General features: G+C 38.1%; 1 protein-coding gene across 1 annotated transcript; it reads left to right on the forward strand.

Moving 5' to 3' along the window:
* Window positions 1-763: 763 nt before the first annotated feature.
* Window positions 764-24,125, forward strand: FAM102B (family with sequence similarity 102 member B). The gene is made up of 11 exons (XM_035332891.1): window positions 764-1,066; window positions 12,757-12,877; window positions 13,514-13,543; window positions 14,010-14,126; window positions 15,332-15,378; window positions 18,813-18,916; window positions 19,861-19,956; window positions 20,529-20,715; window positions 20,806-20,933; window positions 21,260-21,329; window positions 21,657-24,125. Exons 1-11 carry the CDS (start codon window positions 825-827, stop codon window positions 21,697-21,699), a joined length of 1,185 nt encoding a protein of 394 aa, XP_035188782.1. The 5' UTR covers window positions 764-824; the 3' UTR covers window positions 21,700-24,125.
* The last annotated feature ends 336 nt before the right edge of the window (window positions 24,126-24,461 follow it).

Raw genomic sequence — 24,461 nt, forward strand, 5'->3', positions numbered from 1 at the left:
ATGTCTCTGAACATGGGGTATGTATTACATTTAACTAAACTTGAAAGTACTTTTCCTGACTGAGAGGCAGCAGTTAATTTTCATGAGCTTTCTGAAGATTTCAGGTGCTCAGCATCACACTGTGCATATAATCTTACAAGTTCCTTCTCTGTTCATGAGAACAACTGCTTGGTTGTGGGCAGACATGCTGCATGTAAGGGTCAGCTTATGCAACGTTCTGTGAAGAGGAAACTGACATGCTGGGACAGGCTGCTCAAAGCTTGCTTTATGTTTTAGTCTTCCGGAATGGGTTGGTGAGACAAAGCTGTTCCCTGATGATCACACGCTGGTGTTGAACTACTCATTATACAAAAAGTATTGTGTGCGTGCTGCTGTGCTCAACTGCGTTGTAGCACTGTTGTTAAGTGCAAACACAGATGTACACACTCCTCTGCAAGGCTACGAACATCTGTTCCTTGAATCAAAGGGGAGCCAAAACACCGCTGTACACCACAAGCCGAACTGCAGTAAAAGCCCCCGAAGGGGGCTGAATGACAACAGAAGGATCCTAAAAGCGGAGCTCAAGTCCCGAGCTCTGCGAGTTGCGAGGCTCATGCCTCTCGCTACGCCCCGCGGGCTGTAGGGCTCGGGCCCCTCGCAACGCCGCGCCCCAGCCCCGGCTGAGCTCCCGTTACGGACCGCGGGGAGGCGGCGCCGGGGGCGGCCGGAGCGGGGCGGGTGGGCTGGAGGGAGGCGCCGGCTGCCATGTAAGCGGCCGCCAGGGGCTGAGGCGGGAGCGGAGCCGAGTCCCGTCCCGTCGCGGCGGTGCCGCCTTCGCTCGGGGCATGGGCGCGGAGCGGGGCGGGCGGCGCGGCGCGGAGCTGCCGCGGGGCGCTGAGCGCCCGTGGGGGCGGCCGCCGGGGGGGCCTCGGCCCGCGTCCTTCGCGATGCTGATGAAGAAGAAGAAGTTCAAGTTCCGCGTGGAGCTGGAGCTGGACGAGCTCTCCTCCGTGCCCTTCGTCAACGGCATCCTCTTCTGCAAGGTGCGGCTGCTGGACGGCGGCAGCTTCAGCGGGGAGTCCTCCCGGTAGGTGGCTCCGCTCCTGGGGGGAGCCGCGTCCCGCCTCCGCCGCCCCCTTCCCCGGCTCCTCGGCTCCCCCGGCGGGGCCCCGCTGGCGGCCGAGGCGGCGCCCGGAGGGCCGGGGGCGGGCGTGAGGTGCGCTGTGAGGTGGTCGGGGCCGGGGCCGGGGCCCCGGGGCTTGTGGCGGCGCCGGGGCCGAGGCGGGCGACGGCGGCAACGGCCGCAGAATAGAAGCCGCTGGCTGCCCGCTGCCCCGGGGCGTAACGCCGTGACACAAGCGGCAAGGCTCGTAAATACTGATAGCAGCGGATCGCGATCCGGGAGCGGGGAGGTCGCTTGTGCCGGGGTGTTCCGAGCTGTGAGGCTCGCGGGTGGTGTGGGTACGAGGAGGGGAAGGGGTTTCTTGCAACCGGGACTGGAGTCGTGGCTGACGCCTGTGCGTGCGAGCTGTGGCCTCAATGCCTTGTTGGGCTCGCTGCGCTTCGGCTTGTGGATCCTTACGTGGAGAATTAACAAGCGATTTATGGAAAAGCAGTATCTTATTTCCCGTACGTAGTCAGATCTTACGCTTTACCGACTTTGTTCGTGTTTAATGCTGCAGTGCAAACGCAGCAGCAGACACAGGTGTCCTTTTTTCTTCCCATGCATCAGCAATAGAGCTGTCATCTGCAGTGACAGGGGCGTCCGGACCTGCTGGTTGTGATGGCCAAGCCGAGTGCAAGTGGCTTCGTTTTCCAGGTGTCAGGCAGAGGCAGACTCCTGGCAGTGGGAAGGGTGTGCCCAGGTCTCCGCTGTGGGGAGAGGATGGCCTTCCCATTACATTTATTTGTGCTGTATGGCTTATTATGTTACTCTAATGTTATTACTAGAAGGATTTACTGAAAAATGCCTCATGGAATTCCGGGAGTAGACAGAAATTAGTAACAAATCTATGACTATTCAGTTATTTTCTTATTAAAATAGATGCTCCTCTTACAGAGCTCACTAAAGTATCTGCTTTTGATTTTGCAAATTAAATTAAAGAGAATAAAGAACACCAAAACAGAACTAAAAACTCCTTATTTAACCATTCTAATATACTTGCATGTATAGCCAAACATTAATCTTTTCTCTGTATGGTTGGAGGGTCTTCAACTCAGTGGTGTTCTGTTCTCATTTCACGTCTCTTTTCCTCATCATTCTTCTGAGCAACTTCATCATGAGTAACAGATGATGGTAACCATGAGCTTAGGCACTGATGGGCCATGACTGTTCTAATGCAGCCCTGACTGCTTTGGAGTCACTTTCACAGGCTGACGTGTATTTGCTGGATAGTCTCTTTCAAATAAGTTATTTTAGATGATCTGATGTGAGCAGTGTGTATGATATGCATCTCTAACAAGTGTCAGTGGGAGCATGACAGAAGCAGAACTGTACTGAAATATTATCTTGGACTCAAGCTTTATAATCCTTCTGTTTTCTTTTTCTTGGGATATGGTTTAAATATAAGAACAGCAGAGAAACTTGCCAGTGTATCAAAATCCCTGTGAGTGTAACTGGTCTATTCCTGCTGGACTGAAAAGCGTTGAGGTATGTTTGTAGAAAGGTATAGCATTCCTCTGCAGTGATCCTCCAGTGCCAATTTAGGGAGTGCCTTTGCTCTTGGCTTAAGAATTAACAGATGGATTTTCACAGTGGTGATTCAGCAAAGGTCCGAATAAATAAGGATGAAATTAAGTTAACAAGGGTGGCAGCATTTCAAAGCTTGTCGGTTACAAACTTTTTTTTTTTTTTTTTTAATTGCCATCATCTTCTGCATGCATGCGTTTAGGGTGGTCATTTTCTGAAAGTAGAGCTCTTTGAAGTGTCATAAAAAGCTTGAAAAACTTGATTGTGTTTCAAAACGTAATATACATACTTATCTTAAAGTATTGTATAATCCATGAAAAAACTGACCATATCTCTTTAATAGCTTTATTTTTCTTACTGATCGAGGTCTAGTATACTATAACTTTTGAGGGAGAAGTTAGTGAGAATTAAGTTCTCCAGTTTGTACTGATACAAACATCAGGGCAGAAGTTACACCCGTGAATATTTTGAACAGAAAAGAACAGTATTCTACGGTATAGACTTGGAGGAATACTGTGCATATTCCTTAAGGCCAGTACAATGCAGACAAATACACTGGAAACATAGGCTGTCTGTAATTGACCTAAATAGACTGAGGAAATAATTGATAGCCCCCCTAGGGTAGATAACTGCTCATAGGCTGAGGTATTTCACCACCAGCAAAAGAGAAGATGTGGATATGAGGAACTCAAAGACTTTTTGAAAGTAAACCATCTTATTTCTTAAGAGGGTGTTTTCAACACTGTGCTGTACAAATTAGGCTACAGTAGCTATAAGCCTGATAGTTACATTTTTTTGGCTTGAATTTCCCTACCACCCCCTGGCAAATAATACAAGTAATTAATTTTTGCGTTCTTACGCTTGCAGTCTTCGGTATGGTCATATTCCTCTTGCCTCTGAGTTCTGCTTTCTGGTATTTTAGACTGCTGCTGTTTCTCTCTTCATTCTGTTACAATACAACATTCAACACAATCAAAACGAAGAAGCTGATTATGATCTGTATCTGTGTGACAAGAATATTTGATATAGATGAGGGGTGAGGGGGCTGAAAAATAGCTTTTTTCATCAAAACATTTTATTCCCCAGCGAATTCCAGAGAAGTTCGCATACAACAAGCTTTTGAGTTCTGAGAGGCAGTCACAGAGCTCTTGCATTACTTGCATAAATATGTTCTTATTCCTAACAGATACTGAGTAGAATAAGCAATTTTGTTCTGTAGAATTTGATTTCTTATCTTCAGATAATAAGTGTTTCTTACTTCTAGTGATGCTTACCTGCTTCTTTCTCAACTGACTAAAACTGCATTTGCTTTTTATGACTCTGGTAAGCACATCTTCTGCTTCACTGGACTCTTCAATTGCTTTCTAATCATCATTTCCCTTCTTGCTGCTATTGCATTTGAAAGGGAGAACTTCTCCTGATAGCAGGACAGCTTAAACAGTTTTCTGTTCTTAAACAGAAGTGCTTGTTAGAATGACCTACCTGACACATGGAACTACTGCCCTTCCACTCTCACCTTCCTGCACTATGTATGAATTCTGCGTGCAGTCTTCAGACTTGGTGGTGGGCAGAGCTACATCCAACAGTTCTGCAGCTGCAACCTGATGCACCAATAGAGAAAATGGAACAAAGTAAGTTTTCAAAAGCCGTGAGGCAAGAAAGTGGTACAAAAAAAAATAAATAATCCTGGCTAGCAGTTTTGTAGTTGCTCTTTTCATATTCCTGAAAATCCATTTAAAAGGTTGTCTTAAAAGGTTGTCTCGATTGCAAACAGGCTGTTAGTGAGAAGCTTTCAGGCCCTGCCACTCTCTGTCAGGGGAGGTAAGGTAAGAAGGGACCTTATGGGGAAAAAGGTAAGAAGGAGAAGTTCTGTACACAAATTACAGGATACTTTTTTAAGTGTAGTTTCCTTGCATCTCTTAATGAAAGGCTGAAGAGGTGCAATAAAATGGGTTTAGATGAATGATTTAGAGAACATGCTTGAGGAAGGTCACATGATGTGCAAGGATTGGTATGGATATTCCAGACAGAGCTGAAGGAGAAGCAAACAAGGCTGAAACATTAATGTCAGAGTTCATGGGGAGAGGTGGAGGAATAACGATATGGAAACAAGAGGGATGAAAAAATCAAGTTCCTGAAATAGAAGGGCAGGAATTCAAAGTAGTATTTCAAAGAAAATAAAATCAGATTTGAGAAGGGATGTCTCTGGTCCATAGTAGCAGAGAATAAAATGTTTGTATGGATTACATTTTGCATGGAATTAATTGGTTAATAAAGATGGAAACGGATCATCCCTGTGAGACGACTTATGGTAAATACTGGTAAGAGATGTAGCAACAGCTAACTTCTCAGGTAAAGGTTTCTGGAAACAGGTTTATGACAGACATCTATTAAAAGTGCTTGTTTATTTTTTTTATTTTTTTTTAAAAAAAAAGCATAATGTGTCCCTTGGTTTATGCAGGAGAATTTTTTTCCCTAGCACAGGACACAGAGCACATTTTGCTACGTTACTTTGCTGTCATAAACTTGCTATTTGCAAGCACTATAATGCTTTATTGCCTTCGTATTTTAAGGACTATTTCTGTTACTTAGTGGAATAATTTAGGATGGAGGGGACTGCTAGAGATCATGTAGTCCAACAGGACTAAGCTCAGTTAGATTAGGAATCTCAGCTTCATCCAGTTGACTTCATGCAACCCAAAAGAATGAAGGTAAGTTTTTGTAAACAACCTGCACATCGGGTTCACCACTGTTACTGTCCCTTGTCCTTTCTCTGCTCCCCACTGAGAAACGTCTTGCTCCATCTTCTCTCTAACTCAGTAGAGATAGCTGAAGACAGCAATTAAATCCATTTTCATCTTTTCTTGAGATTGTAAAAATCCAGTTCTCCCAATTTGTCCTCCTGCTTCAGCCCTGTTGCTCTGACTCCAGATCCTCATCTCATACCCCCAGGACTTGCCTCAGTTTATCATGTCTTTCACTTGAGGACCCCAAACTGGATTCAGTGCTACAGATAAAGCTTTGCAAATGCTCAACAGAGGGAACAGTCACTTCCTTTGAACTGGTGGCTACAGTTTGCCCTTCACTTCACCAGTTCTCCTTTAGGTCTCTGCATTTGCTTGTAACCAGCAGCTTTTCATAAAAATTGGCTGAGAGCAGCTCTGCTTGCATGTCACTATTGGTTGATACACATTTTATATGGAACACCTGATGTGAAATACTGCGAGTTAAAGATTTAACCTGGTTACTATGAGTAAAAATGTGAAATAGAAAGTGGTTAGTTTTGCTTGCATTACCAGCAAAATAACTGGGGAGTACTGCAGTGTAAAACAAGTGGAGCTCTTCCTGCAGAGCTCGCTGTTTGCTGGTTTGATTAGTGCTGAAATTTGTGAAACATTAAGGAAACATTGAAGCTCTGTTTGTAAATGACTGGTTTTGTTTGTTTTTGCAGTGCTTAGGAAAAAAATGTTTTTGTTGGAGAGAATGAATCTTGTATGACTCAGGCATGGAGGAAACAGCATATGAAAGTAAACCTGTCTTCCTGAATGTAGGAAATAAATTGGATTTGGAATGTGCATGGGCAGCATGTAGTCAATATTTATGTATTAGATACATAGAATGCATTTGAATAAAACTGGTCTTGGTGTAGTGAGTGATAGATCTTTTTTATTTCCTTTACAATACGTCTGTGATTTTCTTATTGGTCTATTTGCATTTGCTTTTACTTACATTATCAGATTCATGGAAAGGCTTTTAGTTTAATTTGAAAGTAAAGGATCTCTCTGCTGCGTGATCTTGTTTATATTTTTGTGTATACAGTAGGGACATTAAATGAAAAATCATGAGTAAAACCCATTGTTTGCCACCGCAGCTGCATGGATCTAAACCAAACAAGAGTGAACTGTACCGTAATTTTCTTTGAAGGATCTTAACCATATGATGTTTTGCTTGAAAGTGGACTAATTAGAAACAGACATTTGATTGCTCCAGGAGTCAGCTGCATAAGTACCTCAATTTTTTCCTCAACTGTGAGACTTGACTAATTTGAAATAGAAGTAAATTAGGGGAAAGATCGTACAAGCAGGATGTCAGCATTCCTCTTTTGCATGCCAAGCCACTGTGTGTTCCCTTATACAAATGAGAGCTGTATCCAACAATACCTTCCTAATGCTGCAGATAGCCTAGGCAAGATCAAGTCTTACTGTAACATACCTGAACCACCGAGGGCACTGGAAGTGTGGCTGATAAAACTGTTAAGATTATAGGCTAATGCCTTCTTCATTCCTGCCTCAGAAAAATGGGATGGCCTTCTGTAAGTGCTTCGGCATTCTGCAAAAGAAACATATGTTTATATATATTTTATAGATTTGTATATATATGAATATTATATTATTTACATTTTAAAAGACCTTCTACACTAAAGCAGGGGAAACTTTATTTGTGTAAATGATAACCCAGTCTGGGAGGATGTATCTGAAAAGATGAGGTGAGGAACTTGTGGTATGCCTATGTCCTTGGACCTGTAAATGACTTAGCTGACTATCAAGGCCCTGAAAGACCACCAGTAGAAACAAATGTGCATAGGTCAGGGATATTTACATACTTTAACGAGATCTGGGAAGTAGTATGGGTATGTTAGTTATTTCTTGGAAATCAAATGAATATGTTTTGATTATATATAACCGCTGTAGCTTGAACAATTCGACATGCATACTACTAGGTGGAGTGATCTCCTGTGTGTCCAGCGCTGCAATTAAAGAATGCCTGCCTTCTAAAACTCCAAACTGACTCACAGAGATTTTCTTTGACTGACTTTTATGGTAACATAAGCACTATCAGGAATCAAGCTGATCAAGTCCATATATATATACAGACCTCGCTAGTGAGCCTTTGTCCCGTCCAGCCAGAGAGGGGAGCAGAACAAGGCTGTTGGTGCTATTTGTGTCTGGGATTTGTGGCTGGCTGTGTATCTATGTGGTGTTTCCATGTACATACTGGGAATGCATCTTCTGTCTCACTACTGGTGGGACCTGGGATGTGGAGCTGCAGCAGCCTTGATCCAGCATAATATGTTTCCTCCTGAAAGAAGCAAGCTAAACTTAGGTAATACTGGAAAAGTTGCACTAATTCAGAGAGAACTCTTCCAAAGGCATTTTATTCACTGTAATTTGGACTGTCAATGCCCAGTCTCAAAAATTCTTGAATGTCTAAAGCAAACATTTGCATAAAATCACCAGCTTTAAAAATAGTAATAATAAGTAAAAATAATATTCCTATTTACCTTGTGGACTGAAAAAGCTATTTTTACAAAGTATTTAGAGCGAGGTTTTAGATAACTCATGTTTTGTACAAAAGCTGTAAGATGTCTGAACAACCCTTCCATTCCTTAATATAATGAAGACTACCTACTTAACTGATTCTGAAAGGATTTTTTGAAAGTTTCATGTAAAATTTGCCTAATATAAAGCCTAAATGCCATCTTAAAACTAAAAACAAATGCCCCCAATCTTTTATTTCTTTGATGACCAATAATTCTAAAGTAATTGTGCTAGATAAAGAATCTGTTTAACATGATCATCTGCATATGGCTAAATGTTATCATTAGCTGTCTAGAATAATTAAAATAAAAACTTGAATAAACAAGTTTCTAATTAACGGAACATAATATTTTTCTAAATGTCCTAAAGAGTTTTAGCTTCTTTATTTCTAAGCATTTCCTGCTTAAGCTTTTCCATTTGGCAAAAAGGAATCTTTCACATGACACTTAAGGTCTTTAGAAGTGATTTATTTTTGCATTTGTGGCTATTTGCTGAAACAAGCTGTTCTTCAGATCCTTTATCCATGTGGGAATGAACAAACAATATGGTGATCATAATGCTTCTAAAAAAAAAAAAAAAAGCCCATCACTTGTTAAAAATTAGGATGAGATGATGATTGGATTAGGAATTGTTGCTTCTCTGTTGCTTCTGTGTTGATTTTTCTCTTTTGTGGATGAGAAGAGAAAATAGAACACTTTTGTTCATTATTCTAAATGGGAATTGTGTACAGCACATAAAATACATACGGAAAGGCCTTGTCTACAGCTGAAATCAAGCATTTGAAATTTAGTCCAAGTGGAAATGACCCTCTGAAGAGAAAAACAATTAGTTAAACTGATGGTTAGTTTAAACTATACTTTAGAATCAATTTATCTTAAAATATCTGTCTATTTTGCGTTATTCTTGGCTAGGTCTTACTAACAGTGTTTGTTCTTAAACTACAGCCTAGTACATATTTGAATGCATCTTAGTAACCAAGATGCATTTTGATTCATAAAACAACTGCTTTTGCTTTGCATGTGGTAAAGTGACTATGAGGCTCATAGGAAACTGACTCATAACGGAAAGCTTTCTCCAGCGTGCCCCATAACATAGGCACAGTTGCCAAGAAGTTATGTTGGTTCATTTCCATAGTAACCAATCAATAAAACTATTTATTTTCTAAAGGCCTTGCACATGAACTAAGATTCTCAGTAATTCAGATAATAATGTTCTGCATATTTTACTAATTTCCTTTCAGCATAAAGGGAATAACTTGCTGGTGCTTTTATTCACACAAAAAATACCTTTATTGTGACAATTTTTAAATTGTATAATGAAATTAAAAGAAGAACAATTCACTTTTTGTTGGTGGTGGTGTTTCTGCACATTGTAGTTAAATGTTTCAAAGACCTTGAAATGACAACGATGACCATGTCCTTACTTGTATGATGAGCAGATACTAGGGGAAGTCATTTTCTGACCTTTATGGGTGACAGTGAGAGACTCAGCAGAAGTCTGCATTTCTTCTATTTACAAAAGAAGACATTTGATTTTTTTTCTCCAGATATTATTGGATGCATAGCAATGTATAAATGCAGGTTCCCTGTGGCCATAGCTGACATGCCCTGATCTGAGACTAGAGATAGAATGGAGGAAGAGGTGAGGTCAAAGGACTGGCAAGAGTTCTTGCAAACTCAATACAAGTTTGTACAACTGCATGTATTACTGTATTAATTAGATATTTCTGCTAGGATTTAATTTCAGGAATTCTTTGAACTGACAGCTACAAAAATCACTTATTTTAAGGAACAGCATTTTCAGTTATCCTCTTAATGTCTAGGTTTTTAAATACAGTGTTGTGCTCAAACCAAGATTCTTACTCTGTGATGAAACAGAACAAAATCGGATTTTGGGATTTTGTGTCTGTGCATTTGTTTCTGTGGGGGAGGAATACTACCAGCGTGCCTGGAAAAGAGGAGGCTCAGGGGTGACCTTATCACACTCCACAGGTACCTGAAAGGAGTCTGTAGCAATGTGGGGGTTGGTCTGTTCTCCCACGTGCCTGGTGACAGGACGAGGGGGAATGGGCTAAAGTTGTGCCAGGGGAGGTTTAGGTTGGATATCAGGAAGAACTTCTTTACTGAACGGGTTGTTAGTCACTGGAATAGGCTGTCCAGGGAAGTGGTTGAGTCACCATCCCTGGAGGTCTTTAAAAGACGTTTAGATGTAGAGCTTAGGGATATGGTTTAGTGGAAGATTTGTTAGCATTAGGTCAGAGGTTGGACTCGGTGATCTTGGAGGTCTCTTCCAACCTAGACTATTCTGTGATGTGTGTTTTGTAAAAGAAGTCTTGACAAACCATATCACTTAGTTCACCTGCATTCAAGTTCACCTTCCCACTCAGTCTTTTTAGCCTAACAAATTTCCAAAAGTTTGGCTAATTACCATCAGGGTTAAGGACATGACCACATCTATTGTCTTTTACTATCAGCAGAGGCCTGTTGCTTCTAGTGCTTGCATGAGGACATTAGTATTATTTCATATGAGTTTCTTAAATTCTTGGATGTACTGATAGTACTGTTCACGGAAGGACTGGAGTACTACAGTAAATTTAGTGACTTAGTATCTCTTCTGTATTTGAAGGAAAATATTGTACCTAGGTAGCTCAAGAAAAAAAACTTTTCACCTTTTTTCCTGCTTATAGTAGAACTGCTTCTGATCTGGTAGTATTTTTAAAAGACGAAGACCTTTAATTTTTTCATTTTTAGGACAAGATCAAAATATTACTCCAAAAAAAATAGCTTCAAGAAAAATAGAAATAAATTCTAGAGATTTCATTTGCAAATTACTTTGAGTAAGGCTGGACCACTGTGATCAGCAGAAAACTAGATCATTCTCAGGAGTTGTTGTCTAGAGAGCACAGTGAATGAAACCTAAATATGCACATCCCAGATACCCACACACTTGCATAGCTGTGTTCTGCCTGACAGTGGACATCTAGCATACTGCTTTACCTGAGAGATGAGCAACTGTCACTGAAGTGCTACGATAGCACTTAAACCCTTCTAAGTGTAACAAATGTTAACAATTATCACACACCCCTTAAAGGTTGTATTTGACTTGGCTCCTTCTTGCTTGAGCCTGTTTCCAATAGAGGATCTAGTAGCTATTTGTAATTTGCCTTTTTTGAATTCTGCTTCTATTCTGGATTTAAATAACTCATATACTGGCAGTTTGGATTTTTCCCACAGCACAGGAAAGTTTACAAGAGGAAACATAATGGATAAAAGGTAGATTGTGGTATGTAGAACTTGTTCCTCTTAGGTCACATGCTTGAACGTGACTCATTGTTGCATCATTTGAATCCGTTAGTCTGTTGTGGTAATTAAACTGACTCATTTTAGACAGGGTAGTTTGTTCCTACCTTAGCAAGTCAGTGTGGATGTGAGCGCTAGAGCTGGCAGTCTCCCCAGCACAGCAAATAGGAGCCTTGTGATTCATTGTTTCTCCACAGGTGATAAACTCTGACTCCAGAGTATGGGGAACCAAAGAATTCTTCCTGTGCTAAAGATGTCAGACTGGGTCTTCTATAGTGCTGCGGTGTCTTCAATAGTGTCCTCAAAGTGCTGTGGGAAGTTAATATAAAACATAGGATTATGTGCATTAGAAAACAACACAAAGTAAAAGAAGGACAGATTTGCTTTAATATGTGAAGACTGGACTTGAATGACTAGAGTGGTAGAAGAAATTATCAGAGATTCTCCACACTCCCAAGGTCTGTATTTAGAAACATGGGACTAGAAAAGAGCTTTTTGATCATTGAGGCAGGTTCCCCAGAATCATAGTCCTTACATTGTATTATTGACAAACTGGCCAACCTTTTCTTTACATACAGTAAGATGACTTTGCTTCTATTCCTGTTATTTGAAAGCTGTTCTAGAAATTTGCTCTCTGGTTTGAGACTTTGTAATTTTCAGTCTTAAATGTGTTTGATTATGCCTTATTTTGTCCCCAGCCATTTCTCATTTAGCTTAAAAAGTTAGTTGGTGTCTACCATGTTTGAATCACTTCACATGTTTTTATTCTCTTTTTTTTTTTTTTTTCCTGGTAAGATACAGGAGTTTTCTAGCTATTCTCCCTGCATTTGTTTATTTTGGAGTCTATTTGTTCTCAACTGGAGTTACCTTAATAGAAAAATGTGTGCCACTTGAGACTTCTATAATAACATGAATACAGCTGAAAACATCCGTTTGCCTTTTTTTTAGATAAGTCATTTTGCTGGCTTGTAATTCTCTTGTGATGAACAAATCCATTCAGATATTAGTCATCTTATTTTGCTCTCAAAAGACAAATACCCAGAACGTAGTTGAAATTATTCTATGCCTCGAGTGCATGACTTTGTATCTGATTATTGTACATCGTCTCCTCTGAACTGGTGCAGGCCTCAAATTTATCTAGTTCTGCCTGTATTGAAACGTTATTTATCAAAGATGGTATCCCTGAGTACATTCCAAAGCTCAGCGGCTTGTAAGAGAGTGCCTGGGAGCTGGTGTTCAGGAAGAAAGACTTCATACTCTCCAAAGGCAAAGTGGAAAAATAACAATCTCCGTCATTTGCAAAAACACATGGCTGTTCTTTTTTTTTCTTCTCTCAGTTTAATACTGTGTTCAGGTTTTGAAGCAGTTAATAGCCTTGCTACACAAAGAGAAGAGTGTAAGCTATCCTATTGCATTTTATGGTCCTGAGTGCATATGCAACTGGTATTAAGCATATCTTCCCTATTTGCAGGGAGGTAGTACAGGCAAACTGTGTCCGCTGGAAGAAAAAGTTCCTATTTATGTGTAAAATCAGTGCCAGTGCCACAACAGGAATTCTGGATACTTGCATCTGCAGGGTGTCTGTACGGAAGGTAAGTAGCATTTTTTCCCTCCTCTGCTCTTTCCCCTGCTCTTTCATCACTTGTTTTGCTTGTATTTTTAGTCAGATGATAAATTTGATAAAATCCATTTTAGCTGCAACCATGTCAGGTATTCTAAAAACATTTACTGAGTAATCCTATTTATTACCTTATCTTGACTAATTCACTAATTTTTACATTCTTATTGAAAAGAAGTTATTCCAGCAGGACAGGCAAGGAATCACGCATCAGTCTTCATAAAGTTAGCCCTTGATAGATACTGCTGGTATGCACGAGTAAACTTAGAAGCCTTGAACTGTGCTAAGTATCAGAATTTTGTATGAAGCACTTCCTGCCCATGGGGCTAGACTTCACAGGAGGCAAATGCTGGTCTGGCATCAGGCACTCACCTCCCCCCTGGTCCCCTCCTTCTACAAGATGACAGTCTCCTGCTGGCCTGCACTGATTAATACCAAGTTCTAAATGACCACAGTATAACCTAGCAAATGTGTGCTGAGCTATTTTAAAATTAAGATTATTATTTGCTTTTCTTAAAAAAAAAAAAAAAAAAAAAAAAAAGTTGCTATCTTTGGCAACATGGCTTGCATAATTACTAGTATGTTTTTTTTTTTTTTTTTTTTTCCCCAGGAGTTAAAAGGAGGAAAGGCATATGCAAAGGTAAATTTAATGTATTTATGCCCTTTTAAAGTAATTGCAGAATAGTACTGCTGTAACACCCATGATTTCATTAGGTACATTATAGTGACACAGCGTTGTTTGAGCTCTTGATCAGTGTGTTTAGTAAGTTTAATATTATTATATAATATTCTACCACTGGAATGTTTTTTTCTTTTAATTTAATATACAGAAACGGTTGATGAAAGTAAACCCTTTTGCATGTGTTTACTTTTAAAAATACATTATTTTTTTCCTGTCTTGAGATTAATTTATAACTGAAGATAGAGCATGCAGAATTTGATGCTCTGCGTTTCTTTTCTGCTTTTTGCCTTCGGCCTCTCCCTTCAATGGGCATCACCTTACATTTGAAAGAAACTAGGGTTGAGTGGCACTCAATACTGTGCATGTAACAAGTGCCTGCATTTAGTAATATGATTACTACTAACTTGTCATTTTCTCTTAACAGCTGGGCTTTGCAGATCTAAATCTAGCAGAGTTTGCTGGATCAGGAAATACCACTCGTCGCTGTTTACTAGAAGGTTATGATACCAAAAATACAAGACAGGATAACTCCATTCTCAAGGTAATTTTTCTTTTCTCATACTTAAACTAATAAAGCAGAAAAAAAAAGTGTTATGATTAAACATTTAATGAGATTTAAAATGTATGTGCTGAACCTCTTTCTAGAGGGAAAACTAGTTAAAAGTGCAAACATTGGCTTTGCTTTTAGAGAATCATTAAAATACATATAGTCAACAATAGAGTTTGTCCTACTCTTGGATATAGAGCCGGATAGCTGTAAAACAAAGGTGTCCAAAAAGTATTCCTACTCTGATAGGAACTGAAAAAGAGAACAGTGAAGTACAATAAAAAAGTAAATACATTCATATAAATGTAGCAATTATATCTTTAAGAATGGGCAAATTCCTGTGCAGCTCTCCTGCAAGTAACTCTCTTAATTGGTTTATTTATGTGTAAGCCAGCTTTATCACCTCCGTGAATCCTGGAATGTGTAACAACTGTTAAGAACTGTTGAAAGAAACCCATCCTGCTGTTCTCCCTCATTAGTCCAATGAAATTAAAAAAATGAAGTAAGCTGCATTTCATAAAACTGAAATTAATTACAGAATGTTGCAAGCAAATTAAAAAATTAAAAATTGTCCTGCTAAAACACTAGGACGACTTCCTCATACCATTGAGTATACTGTCTAAGCATATACATTCTAGTTTCCTTAAGATAGTCATTGACTTTGTCCAGCAAACTTAAAACTACTGGCTGTGTCCCAGCCAACAAGCCTTCTCAATGCATTACTGTCCTATGGCATTACTTACATTTTGTGGGTTTATTTTATCTCTGATGTTTGCATGTACGGTTTGTGTGTGCTGGCAGTTTGCTAAACACTGTTATCAAGCAAAGAACATACATCAGCATCCACCGTTTCAAACCAAATTCTGTTTGCTCATGAATCTTTTGGTTTCAAGGGAAAAATAAAAGAGACAGGAAATCTATCTAGCTATTAATAATTTTAAGATTTTTCTTGATCTGTGTATCTTTTAGAGAATCCTTTAAGTGCATTAATGTTAGTCTACATGTTCTTTTTTTTTTTTGCAAGTATTTGCATGTGTACTAAGAACAAGAAGAATTTTCTGCAGAAGTGTTTATTTGCATATATGATGCTTTTTTACTTTACTTAAATGTAAGATCTGTGGCAAATCTAACTTAGTGACGTGACCATGTATCACAGACTAATTAATTTTTTTTGTGTGTTTTGTTTTCTTGATGTGTAGGTTTTGATCAACATGCAGCTGATGTCTGGAGACCCATGTTTTAAAATGTAAGTTTATGAAAAGCTGTTGGATAGTATTTTGGTCATGCATAAGTGCCTCTGTCCGTGTTCAGAATTACAATTCTATTTTGCATACATGAATATCTCCAATCTGACAACAATATTTTATAAAAAAGGATAGTAGCTGAATAATGGCTAACATGGTAAAAATACCAGAAGTCTCACAGTTCTCCTTGCAGTTAAATACTCAGTACATTTTCAAGCAAAGGTACTAGCCTGTACATCTTCAATAATAATAATAAAAATAAAGAAGCACTTATGGGAAGTCACTCATACAGCAACCCTACATGAACATAGCTATGATCTAGTTATCCTGACCAATGAAGGACTCTTACATGGCATCTGTATTGTAAGAGATTTTACAAGAACCTGAAAGCCATTCATTCTAAGGACAGACTTGGAAAAATATATAGAACACTTTCATGAAAGCAGTGTCAAAAATTCCTCAATACTTGCTAAGATACTTAATGCCATTGCTTTTCCCTTACTTAGGATGTTGATAATCTTCCATCTCTTAGGACTGGTAAGCTGTCTTGTTCAAAATGTATGCACTTTTCAGTTTAATGCCACTCTTTTCTGATTTCATATAACAGTAGGTGGCAATTTTGTCTGTAACAGGTTTAAAACAACTTGGTTGTATTTTACTTGTCACAGATGTTTGGGAGATGGGTAAATAAATTTGGTCTTTTAAGTCCTACTTTAACTCGAACTTATCTTCAGTTCATTTCACTGACTGCTACGTTGTTATACTGAAACTAGGACATGGAACCAAAATGGAACCAATTACTTTGTGGAACTCCTCGCTACTACATTTTATGAATACTAAAACTCTAAGTTCAAGAAAGAATTAAGAGAAATTTCTGAATGAAAAATTATTGTGAGCTATTAAATATAAAATATCACACAAGGCTCAGAAAATCCCTAAGCTACAGATGAGATGTTGGAAGAATAATGAAGTGAATTAGCATATGTGCCCCGTTCTCTCAGTACCTGTTTGCTGCTGACAGAAACAGGATGTTTCAGTTAAGAAGTTATGTTCTGAGACAACATGCTTCTTCTCTTACTAGCACTTTCAAAAACAATCTAAGACAGTTTGAAGTATTATATATAACACGAAAAGATCAGCTTAAGGAAAAAAAATGCAATCTGGAAAAAAATGCTAGCCTCACCCTTATGTCAATTTCATCTTTTTCAGTAGATTCTCAACTTTAATCTACACTTCCAAACCTTATACTGGATCAAAAATACATATGTTAACCATAAAGGTATGGTTAGTGCTTACTAACTCTGTACAGACACACTTTTACTTCAGCAGGACTTAGTTTTTGTTCAAAATACTCTTAGAAACTGAATTTGAACTCATCTTTTATCAGATTAATATAGGCAATCAGTGTCCCTCTGAATAATAAAACAGAGTAGGATACCAGTCTCATACAGGTATATTGCGTAGCAATAAATATATACTGAAATCTTAAGTTTAAAAATAAATAAATAAGTAATGAAGCTGCTGCTCCAAGAAAAGAAGCACTGAACTCCTAACTTATTCTGAGGCACGAATATGAAGTAACATCTGACTTGCAAGTCTCAGCAGTTTTGAGATATATTCGGGTGGGATTAGGACAATTGAAAACTTTTCTGTACCAACTACAGACTTTGCATTACTGCTGTGGCTGTATCCTTACCACTGCTTCTGAAGGGATCTGAGAATGTGGCCTGCACCAGTAAAGCTCAGCTGATTCACTGTAGGAACTCTTTGATATCCACTTGCACCACAAAGGTGACTTTCCCCTCTTCTTCTAACCTTTTAAAAAGAAGAGTAGAACAGTGTGAAATCTTGTCCTGTGCTCACTGAACAACTAGTAAGATGGTACTATTTCAAATTGTTTGACCAGGCAAAGGTTTTCTGTTTTGCTGGTTATTGAATACCTCTTCATTTACTCTGAGTGAGACCTATTAAAGAATACCTCACTGGTACACATAAACAGTTTCTCAAAGCCAATTAACTAATAATTGGTCTTGTATACTCATGAAACAATGCATTTCTGTGCAGGTACTCCTTTAGTTGAACTTAGTAACTAAAGTTTTCTGTATCCCCAGGATAAACTCTCTGAAATTATTCAGTCTTGGCATTTTCTTCCAAACTGATGATATAACCATTTCCCAGAACACAAACTTTCAACACAAACAGAACAAATAATTTATCCAACACAGATGTTCTTCGTAGAAGGAAAAATAAGCCTTAAAACAGTTGCACAATCTGGAAGCAGCTACATATTTTATGAAGCAGTCAAGAAGGCTTGACATTTGATCTGGGGTGACATCCCTCAAAGCATTCAATTCTGGCTTTCAAAAGTATATTAGGCTTTTAAATCATACAAGCATTTTATTTCCAGAAGTGCTTTTTCTGTCTTTCTCTCTTGCTTTCAAACGTAACATAAGAGGAGAAATACTACTGCATATAAAGACAGCAGCTTATTTATGGAATATCCAATGTAAAAATGTCAACAAATACCCATTTGTATGCAGAGCAAGAGTCTGGATCTCAAGGTCAAAATAACAAAGTATTAAAAAAACATAGGCAATGTCTTGAAATGCATTTTAGTTGTATTTGACTGTTTGCAAGTGCAGGTTACTTTCCCTTTTTCATTTTCTAGTTCTTTTGCACTAGCAAAACACAAACTGGAAAGGCTTATTCTTTTTAATAAAACATATCTTTGGGTCTTGCTATAAATTGAAACAAGCACTTAAGCTGTATGAAAAGCTTTTTAGCAGTGATCCAAATTTAAATTATGTAGTACATCTTTTTTTTTTTTTTTATAACTTCACTGGGGGTGGAAGTTAGAGGGGAACACATGGAGATGGTAACAGAGGCCCCTCTGCTAGAAGGGAGGGCTGTCAGCCCAGAGTCTGCTTGTGTACTGCAACAGGGATGAAGCAAAGCCAGGAGTACATGACAGTGCACAAGCCAAGTAGAACTGTAGTTGTATATTTGGTTGCCTTTTTTTTTTTTTAATTTACTATCTTGTCACGTATTCCATGAAGTATTGAGATATACGCATTCTTTACACATAAATGGTCCTGCAATTCACACATGGGGGGGGGGACAGGATGACTTCAAAATTAACACAGATGACTCCACCAATTATCAAAAGGCTTATCAATAAAAGAAAAACTCTTCCACAGATACCCAGAAGCCTGAAGGACTGAGCAGAGGGATTCTGTAAAATGTCCTGAAGCTCAATAGCTAAAGCTTTTTTTTTTTTTTTTAAAGGGGCTATGCAGCATGTTCTCAGAAAAAGGTTTTGAGATGACTAACTTGAAGCACAGTATAAATTATGTCTATTTACTTGAAAAAAAATATGCTGATCAATTAGAAGGAATCAGCAAAAACTGAGCAAATTCTAACTGCCTTTTTCTTACAGGCCTCCATCCACAGCAATGTCTATAGCAATTGCTGGAGAATCAGAATCTTTGCATGAAGACAGGAAAGGCAGAGAAAACTTAACAGTACTTCTGGGTATAGCAGGTATAAAATAGTGTTCTTAACTTCTTAATTCTTTTTTAACTGGCTTCATAGCTTCAAGGAGATACATGAAATGCTTCTAATCTTAAAGGGATGTTGTCAGTTGTCTCAAAAGGGACCTTCTTCGGTTTATTTGCTGAGATACCCTCTCTTAAATAACAGCAGTAGAATCTCTCTTCTTTTACCTTTGTAACAGCTTATTTGACAGAAAGAAAGAAAATGGGCTTGGTGGCCTGTTTTCTTTTTAATACTTAAAGTCATTCATTTTCTGTGTGACACATTTCTAGATTTGCTTTGGATTTGTTTTTCAACAGTACATTTAATTTGGCCCTTGATTTTCAATTTAGGAATCAGGTCTTTAGGGATACACCTATCCCCAGATTTTGAATAGTGAAAGCTCTCTACGTTTTTTAAAATGGAAGTCGTTTATCTGAAATTATGTACGTATGTAAACAATACGAAAAAATAGTTACTACAAAAATATGGTATTATGGGTTGATTTTTTTAAACAAGTTTCAGGCACTTATACAGATGATTGATTTCCACCCTAAACACAGCTTAATTTGTCTTAACCACAGTTGTTCTATTAGAAAACACTTCACATGCTAGTCCATTATGAAAAGCATGGCAATCTCTTTCATGTCCACAGTACATACAAATTTGGAACTCTACTTCTCAGAAAACAGTTTAACTCAACGCTCCTCTCAGTTTTATTGGGGCAGAACCATGTTACTACACTTCTAATAGATTTTTCTTTTCAGATAATGAATGTTCCTTAGCATGCACAGTATTTTTGAGCAGTTGCATCTTTGACGAGGTTCATAGAAAAACAGTGTGAAATCGCTAACTTCCTCTGGGAAATCTGACATTGGAGTCTAATGAAGATTACAGGCAAAGTGATAATACTGTTGGCTTTAGGAATGTTATCTGACTTGCATGTTTTGCAGATGTTTCGTCAAAGAGTGCCTCAGTCCCAGATGAACTTGGTGCATGCGGACATTCCAGAACATCAAGCTATGCAAGTCAGCACTCAAAACTGTCAGGTAGCTGTTAACCATTTCTTTATGAATTGTTACTTTTTATTAGCTTCCATTCTTTTAGACTGTAGACAATAAGTATACCTCTATGTTTAAAAAAAATGGTGTGAACTTAAAACCTTTTCCTAGGAGTTTCAGGTGTGGGAGGGATTGGGGGGAAAAGTAACATTTTCTCCTCTTAAAAGCATGATGGTACATGATCTGTTCAAATATGAGGTAACTTTTTCCCTGAGCTTTGCTGCTCCAATTAATGTATCTGAAAGATTTTTAACTTTTACACGGATAAAAATAAATGGCTTATGAATGGAGACTCAGCTCTGAAAGTTTAAGAGGAAGTAATGACATCAAGTTATCGTAATTGTTAGGAAACTAAGTTATTTAGAATAACAAGAAAACAGCACATGCTAGAATACAAAAAACAAAATGGATTGGCTACTCAGTGTATGCATATATACTCACAAGGCTTTTGAAGGTCCTTTTCAAGAAGACAAAACACAAATTCTGCTTTGTAAAAGACAACTGATGACCATGGCTGTCAACAGCATACCTAGTCTAGCTCTCTTGTGTTCTCCCAACAGGCTACAGCACATCTCACTCTAGGTCATCCAGTATGTCTGAACTGTGCCACAGGAGAAACACCTCAGAGGGTAGCACCTCAACAGGAATTGGAAGTATTCTAGGGCCCTGTGAAGAGATGGATCCAAAAGTAACTGAAACCAACATTGATACATCTATTAAAGATGCATCATCAGAAAAACTTTGCAGGTATGCTCAACTTGAAAGCCTTACCTAGCAGAAGCAAAACAGAATTTACTATATCACTTCTAAGACCTCTAAATATATTTATTTTTGCAGGCATCCTGTAAAACAAGACTCTGTGGAGTCACAGCTGAAGAGGGTTGATGCTACCAGAGTTGACGCTGATGATATAGTTGAAAAAATACTCCAGAGTCAAGACTTCAGTTTAGACTCAAGTGCAGAAGGTACGGAGAGAAATAAGGAAGCTTAGGGAAAGTTGGTGCACATTAAAGGCCTTAAGAAAACTGACTCTCTGCATAGTCCCTATTGCTTGTAAGGAGTATGCATACACATGATCCTGTCTCCCAAAAGTTGAAAAGACCCTTGTTGCATGACTCCAGTAACTTTCCCAGAGAATTGCTTTTCTCTTGAAAAGATAACAGCAGGGACAAATCTACAGGGAAGTTAGGTCCTCCAACCTATAACCTGCAAAGTATCAGTTACAAAATTCATAGATTTAAAATGTCAGTTTTAGAAATGAAGCTAACACATTAATTGCCTTGCTTTCTAGAGGAAGGTTTAAGATTATTTGTGGGCCCTGGTGGAAGCACTACTTTTGGAAGCCATCATCTACCTAACAGGTATGTAGCCTGAATGACTAATCAATGAGTAACACTAAACAGAAAAGTATCTTACACAGCAATTATTCTATATATGCATTCGTGATCTTTTCATCTTTCTATTCTTTATCATTGAAATGCACCAAAAGAACTAGATTGTCAGGCTGTAAACCAGAACGCAACGGTTTGTTCTAAAATCAAACTCATGTGCCAGCCGAAAACATTGTAACTTTTGGAGGTCCTGAAGTCTTAGTTACAAAATTCTCAGTTACGAGTAATATTTCAAACTTAACTTCTTTAACTTCTATTTTAATTGCAACTCATCTAATTTCTTACAAACATTTTCAGAGTAGGATCTGGAGCATATGAGCAGGTGGTGATAAAACGCTAGACTAGAATGACTTGAACAGAAGCGGAGAACATGGAACTCTGGCACTGATACTTCAAGTTCACTCTCTTGCAAGAGCTGTGAAAGCCAAGATGAACTCAGTGTGAACTTCTTTCGGAAAAGTAATGGAATGCCTCCTGCTCATACACCTAAACATTGCCCTGATACCATAGGAGATAAAGCTCTGTATACCTTGTGAAAGCACTTGAGACAGTTTTTGTAAGCTGTATCTGATGTTAGTGAATTACTTTTCAAGTTGTTCCCTAAATTTTTAGGAACATGATTAAGTGGGTCCTATTTCAGTATTTCACAGCAGAGATCACACGTGCTCATGTGCTCTGCAACTTCTTTTCTAAAGACGTTCCAGAAAGTCTTAAACAGACCTGAAGAAACCAATTAGCCTCAATTTTGACCATACCTGTCGTTAAAGGTCTTAAGGAAGCTAACTCCTTCTATCCAGTCAAAAGTTAGTAGCAGGTGAAAATTATGGCTCCCTCAGAACAACGCAACTATATTTTCAACATAACCATGACCTTCTCGTAAGGTTGCATTAGTGGAGGTGAAATTTACATGCATTAAAAAAGACTCAATAGATCTAAACCATCCCTTACAGGTTGCGTTGCTTAAAGTCTAGAGGCTTACATACATCAAATATGATGGTTTTGTACAAGTAACAAAAGAAGCAGGATACCACATCAAAATGTGGCACAGTAGTGTATTATCAAAAAAGCTGGCTGTGTCCCGAAGGATTGCAAACTCTGGAGTTCAAACGCTTCTTCCAACAGAAACTTGCTTCAGTAATGCACAAGCCTAGAGATTCAGAGGGATGGTACTGTTTACAAACCTTATCAATAGTTTACTACCACTTTGAACTTTTTATTGTAGCTTAACCCTTCCCAGTTAGTGTTTTGCTTGCATTTTGAAGGTGCCTTGAGGGATAGGGGAGGTACAGGGATATTAAACTATTTACTAACAATGTAAGCTTTAAAACTAAGTAAACATCTAAACTGCTACCAGTGTAACTTATAAGAGAAGCACTTTATTGTAGAGATATTCTGCACTCTGAAAAATAATTACTGTGCAACAAATTTGTCTTTTGATGTTGAACACTTACTCCTTCGCTATCTGTCCACTGTTACATTAAGGTCAATGTACTGTATTTAAATTTGCACAAATAGCCATCTGCCTGCCAGACAGAAAAGATGAAAGATCTCTTAAAATTTTAATTGAGAATTCTTTATGAAAGAATCAATTTTTCAAGTAATGTGCTAGGTGACACATTTCAAATTCAGACTTGGATCAGCTGTATTTTTAACTGCAAATTGCATGTGACCTGTATTTTGTTACAATTAATTGTATAGTTAATCAGGAAGGCTTAAATTAAATACAAATAAAAATTGCATGGCCATCTTAGAAAGCTTTAAATTCTCCCAAAATTGACTTGTGACATTCTTTTATTGAAGTATAAGTAAGCCTTATTTGTTTTCCATAAATCCAGAGTAGTTATTAAACTCTTATTTGTTAAGGAAATTATTTCTTAAAGAAATTTCTTAAGGAAATTTCAGAGTTTGAAGCTTGAGTAGTGTTACTAAATATGAATTAATTGTTTCTCAGTTATGGTACTTCAACACTTATTTCCTACTGTAAACCATAACCTCTAAGCGTTTTAATGGGTAAAAAGAATTAATGCAAAGATTCTATTTTAGCTGCTGTTAACAGAAATGTGGTATTATCTATCAATTTCTTCACAGGAATTTTAAACAGAAAACAAGTAACTATTAGTATAGTATCTCTCAGAGCATGATAGTTTCCTTTTATATATCTATTTTGTACAAAAAATATCCTACTGCAAGCCAAAAGATGCATGAAATTTCAATTGTGTTGCTTTCAGTACTCCTAAACACTGCTACACTTATTGACAAATCTGTTAAAACCAGTAGTAGTTAGATGGTAGTTTACTTAAGTTTACTAGGAAAAATAGGCATAGTAAGAAGAAATGTAAAAAAACGTTGTACAGCTATTTATGTAATTCTTAAGGAAACTTCCATAGCCTAGATTTGTATTCTGTGTTAAAATACACAGGTAACTGCCACAGATGAGGTATTTTGTTTACTAGAAACCGCTATTTCTTGCCTGAGATCTTTTTAAGTAGGAAGGAAGTTTACATGGAAATCAAGCTTTAAATAAAGCTGTGTTGTACCATTTTACTGTTCACACTTCAAGATACAAATCTTTATGTAGTGATTCTGTAATTGTGCATATTTCAAGTGGAACGTAGCCTTCATACTTAGATGTATTTTCTTTTTTTTTTTTTTTGTAAGCTGTGTTGTAAGAATATTGAACACATGTTGTGAACTGTTTGGGATGTGTTTTTAAACTGTATTTAATGTAAATGTCTCAGACACAATAAACTCACGTTGCAAGGAAAATGTGCCATTTACACACAGTTCTTTGTTTAAATTGGAAGGAAAACATGTCATGAATGAAAGTAACACTGTGCACCACCATTTCATACACATACGTAGTATATCAAGACACAGTCATTATTGTAGTATGGGGAACAATTTTTCTTCTAAAGAAAAAAGGAGATACAAAGCACCAGAACTATGCATGCTACCCCTCAACACTATGAATGCTATCACTGAACACTTGGGTGTATTTTATGGACCTTCTGACATGATCTAACAACAGAGAGGGAAAGATTAACATAGAAGAAAAACAACTTTCTAAAATTCTTTCTAATATAAGTAGTTCTGCCTTCTCCC

This window comes from Oxyura jamaicensis, chromosome 8, assembly GCF_011077185.1.
Source record: "Oxyura jamaicensis isolate SHBP4307 breed ruddy duck chromosome 8, BPBGC_Ojam_1.0, whole genome shotgun sequence".
Taxonomy (NCBI): Eukaryota; Metazoa; Chordata; class Aves; order Anseriformes; family Anatidae; genus Oxyura; species Oxyura jamaicensis.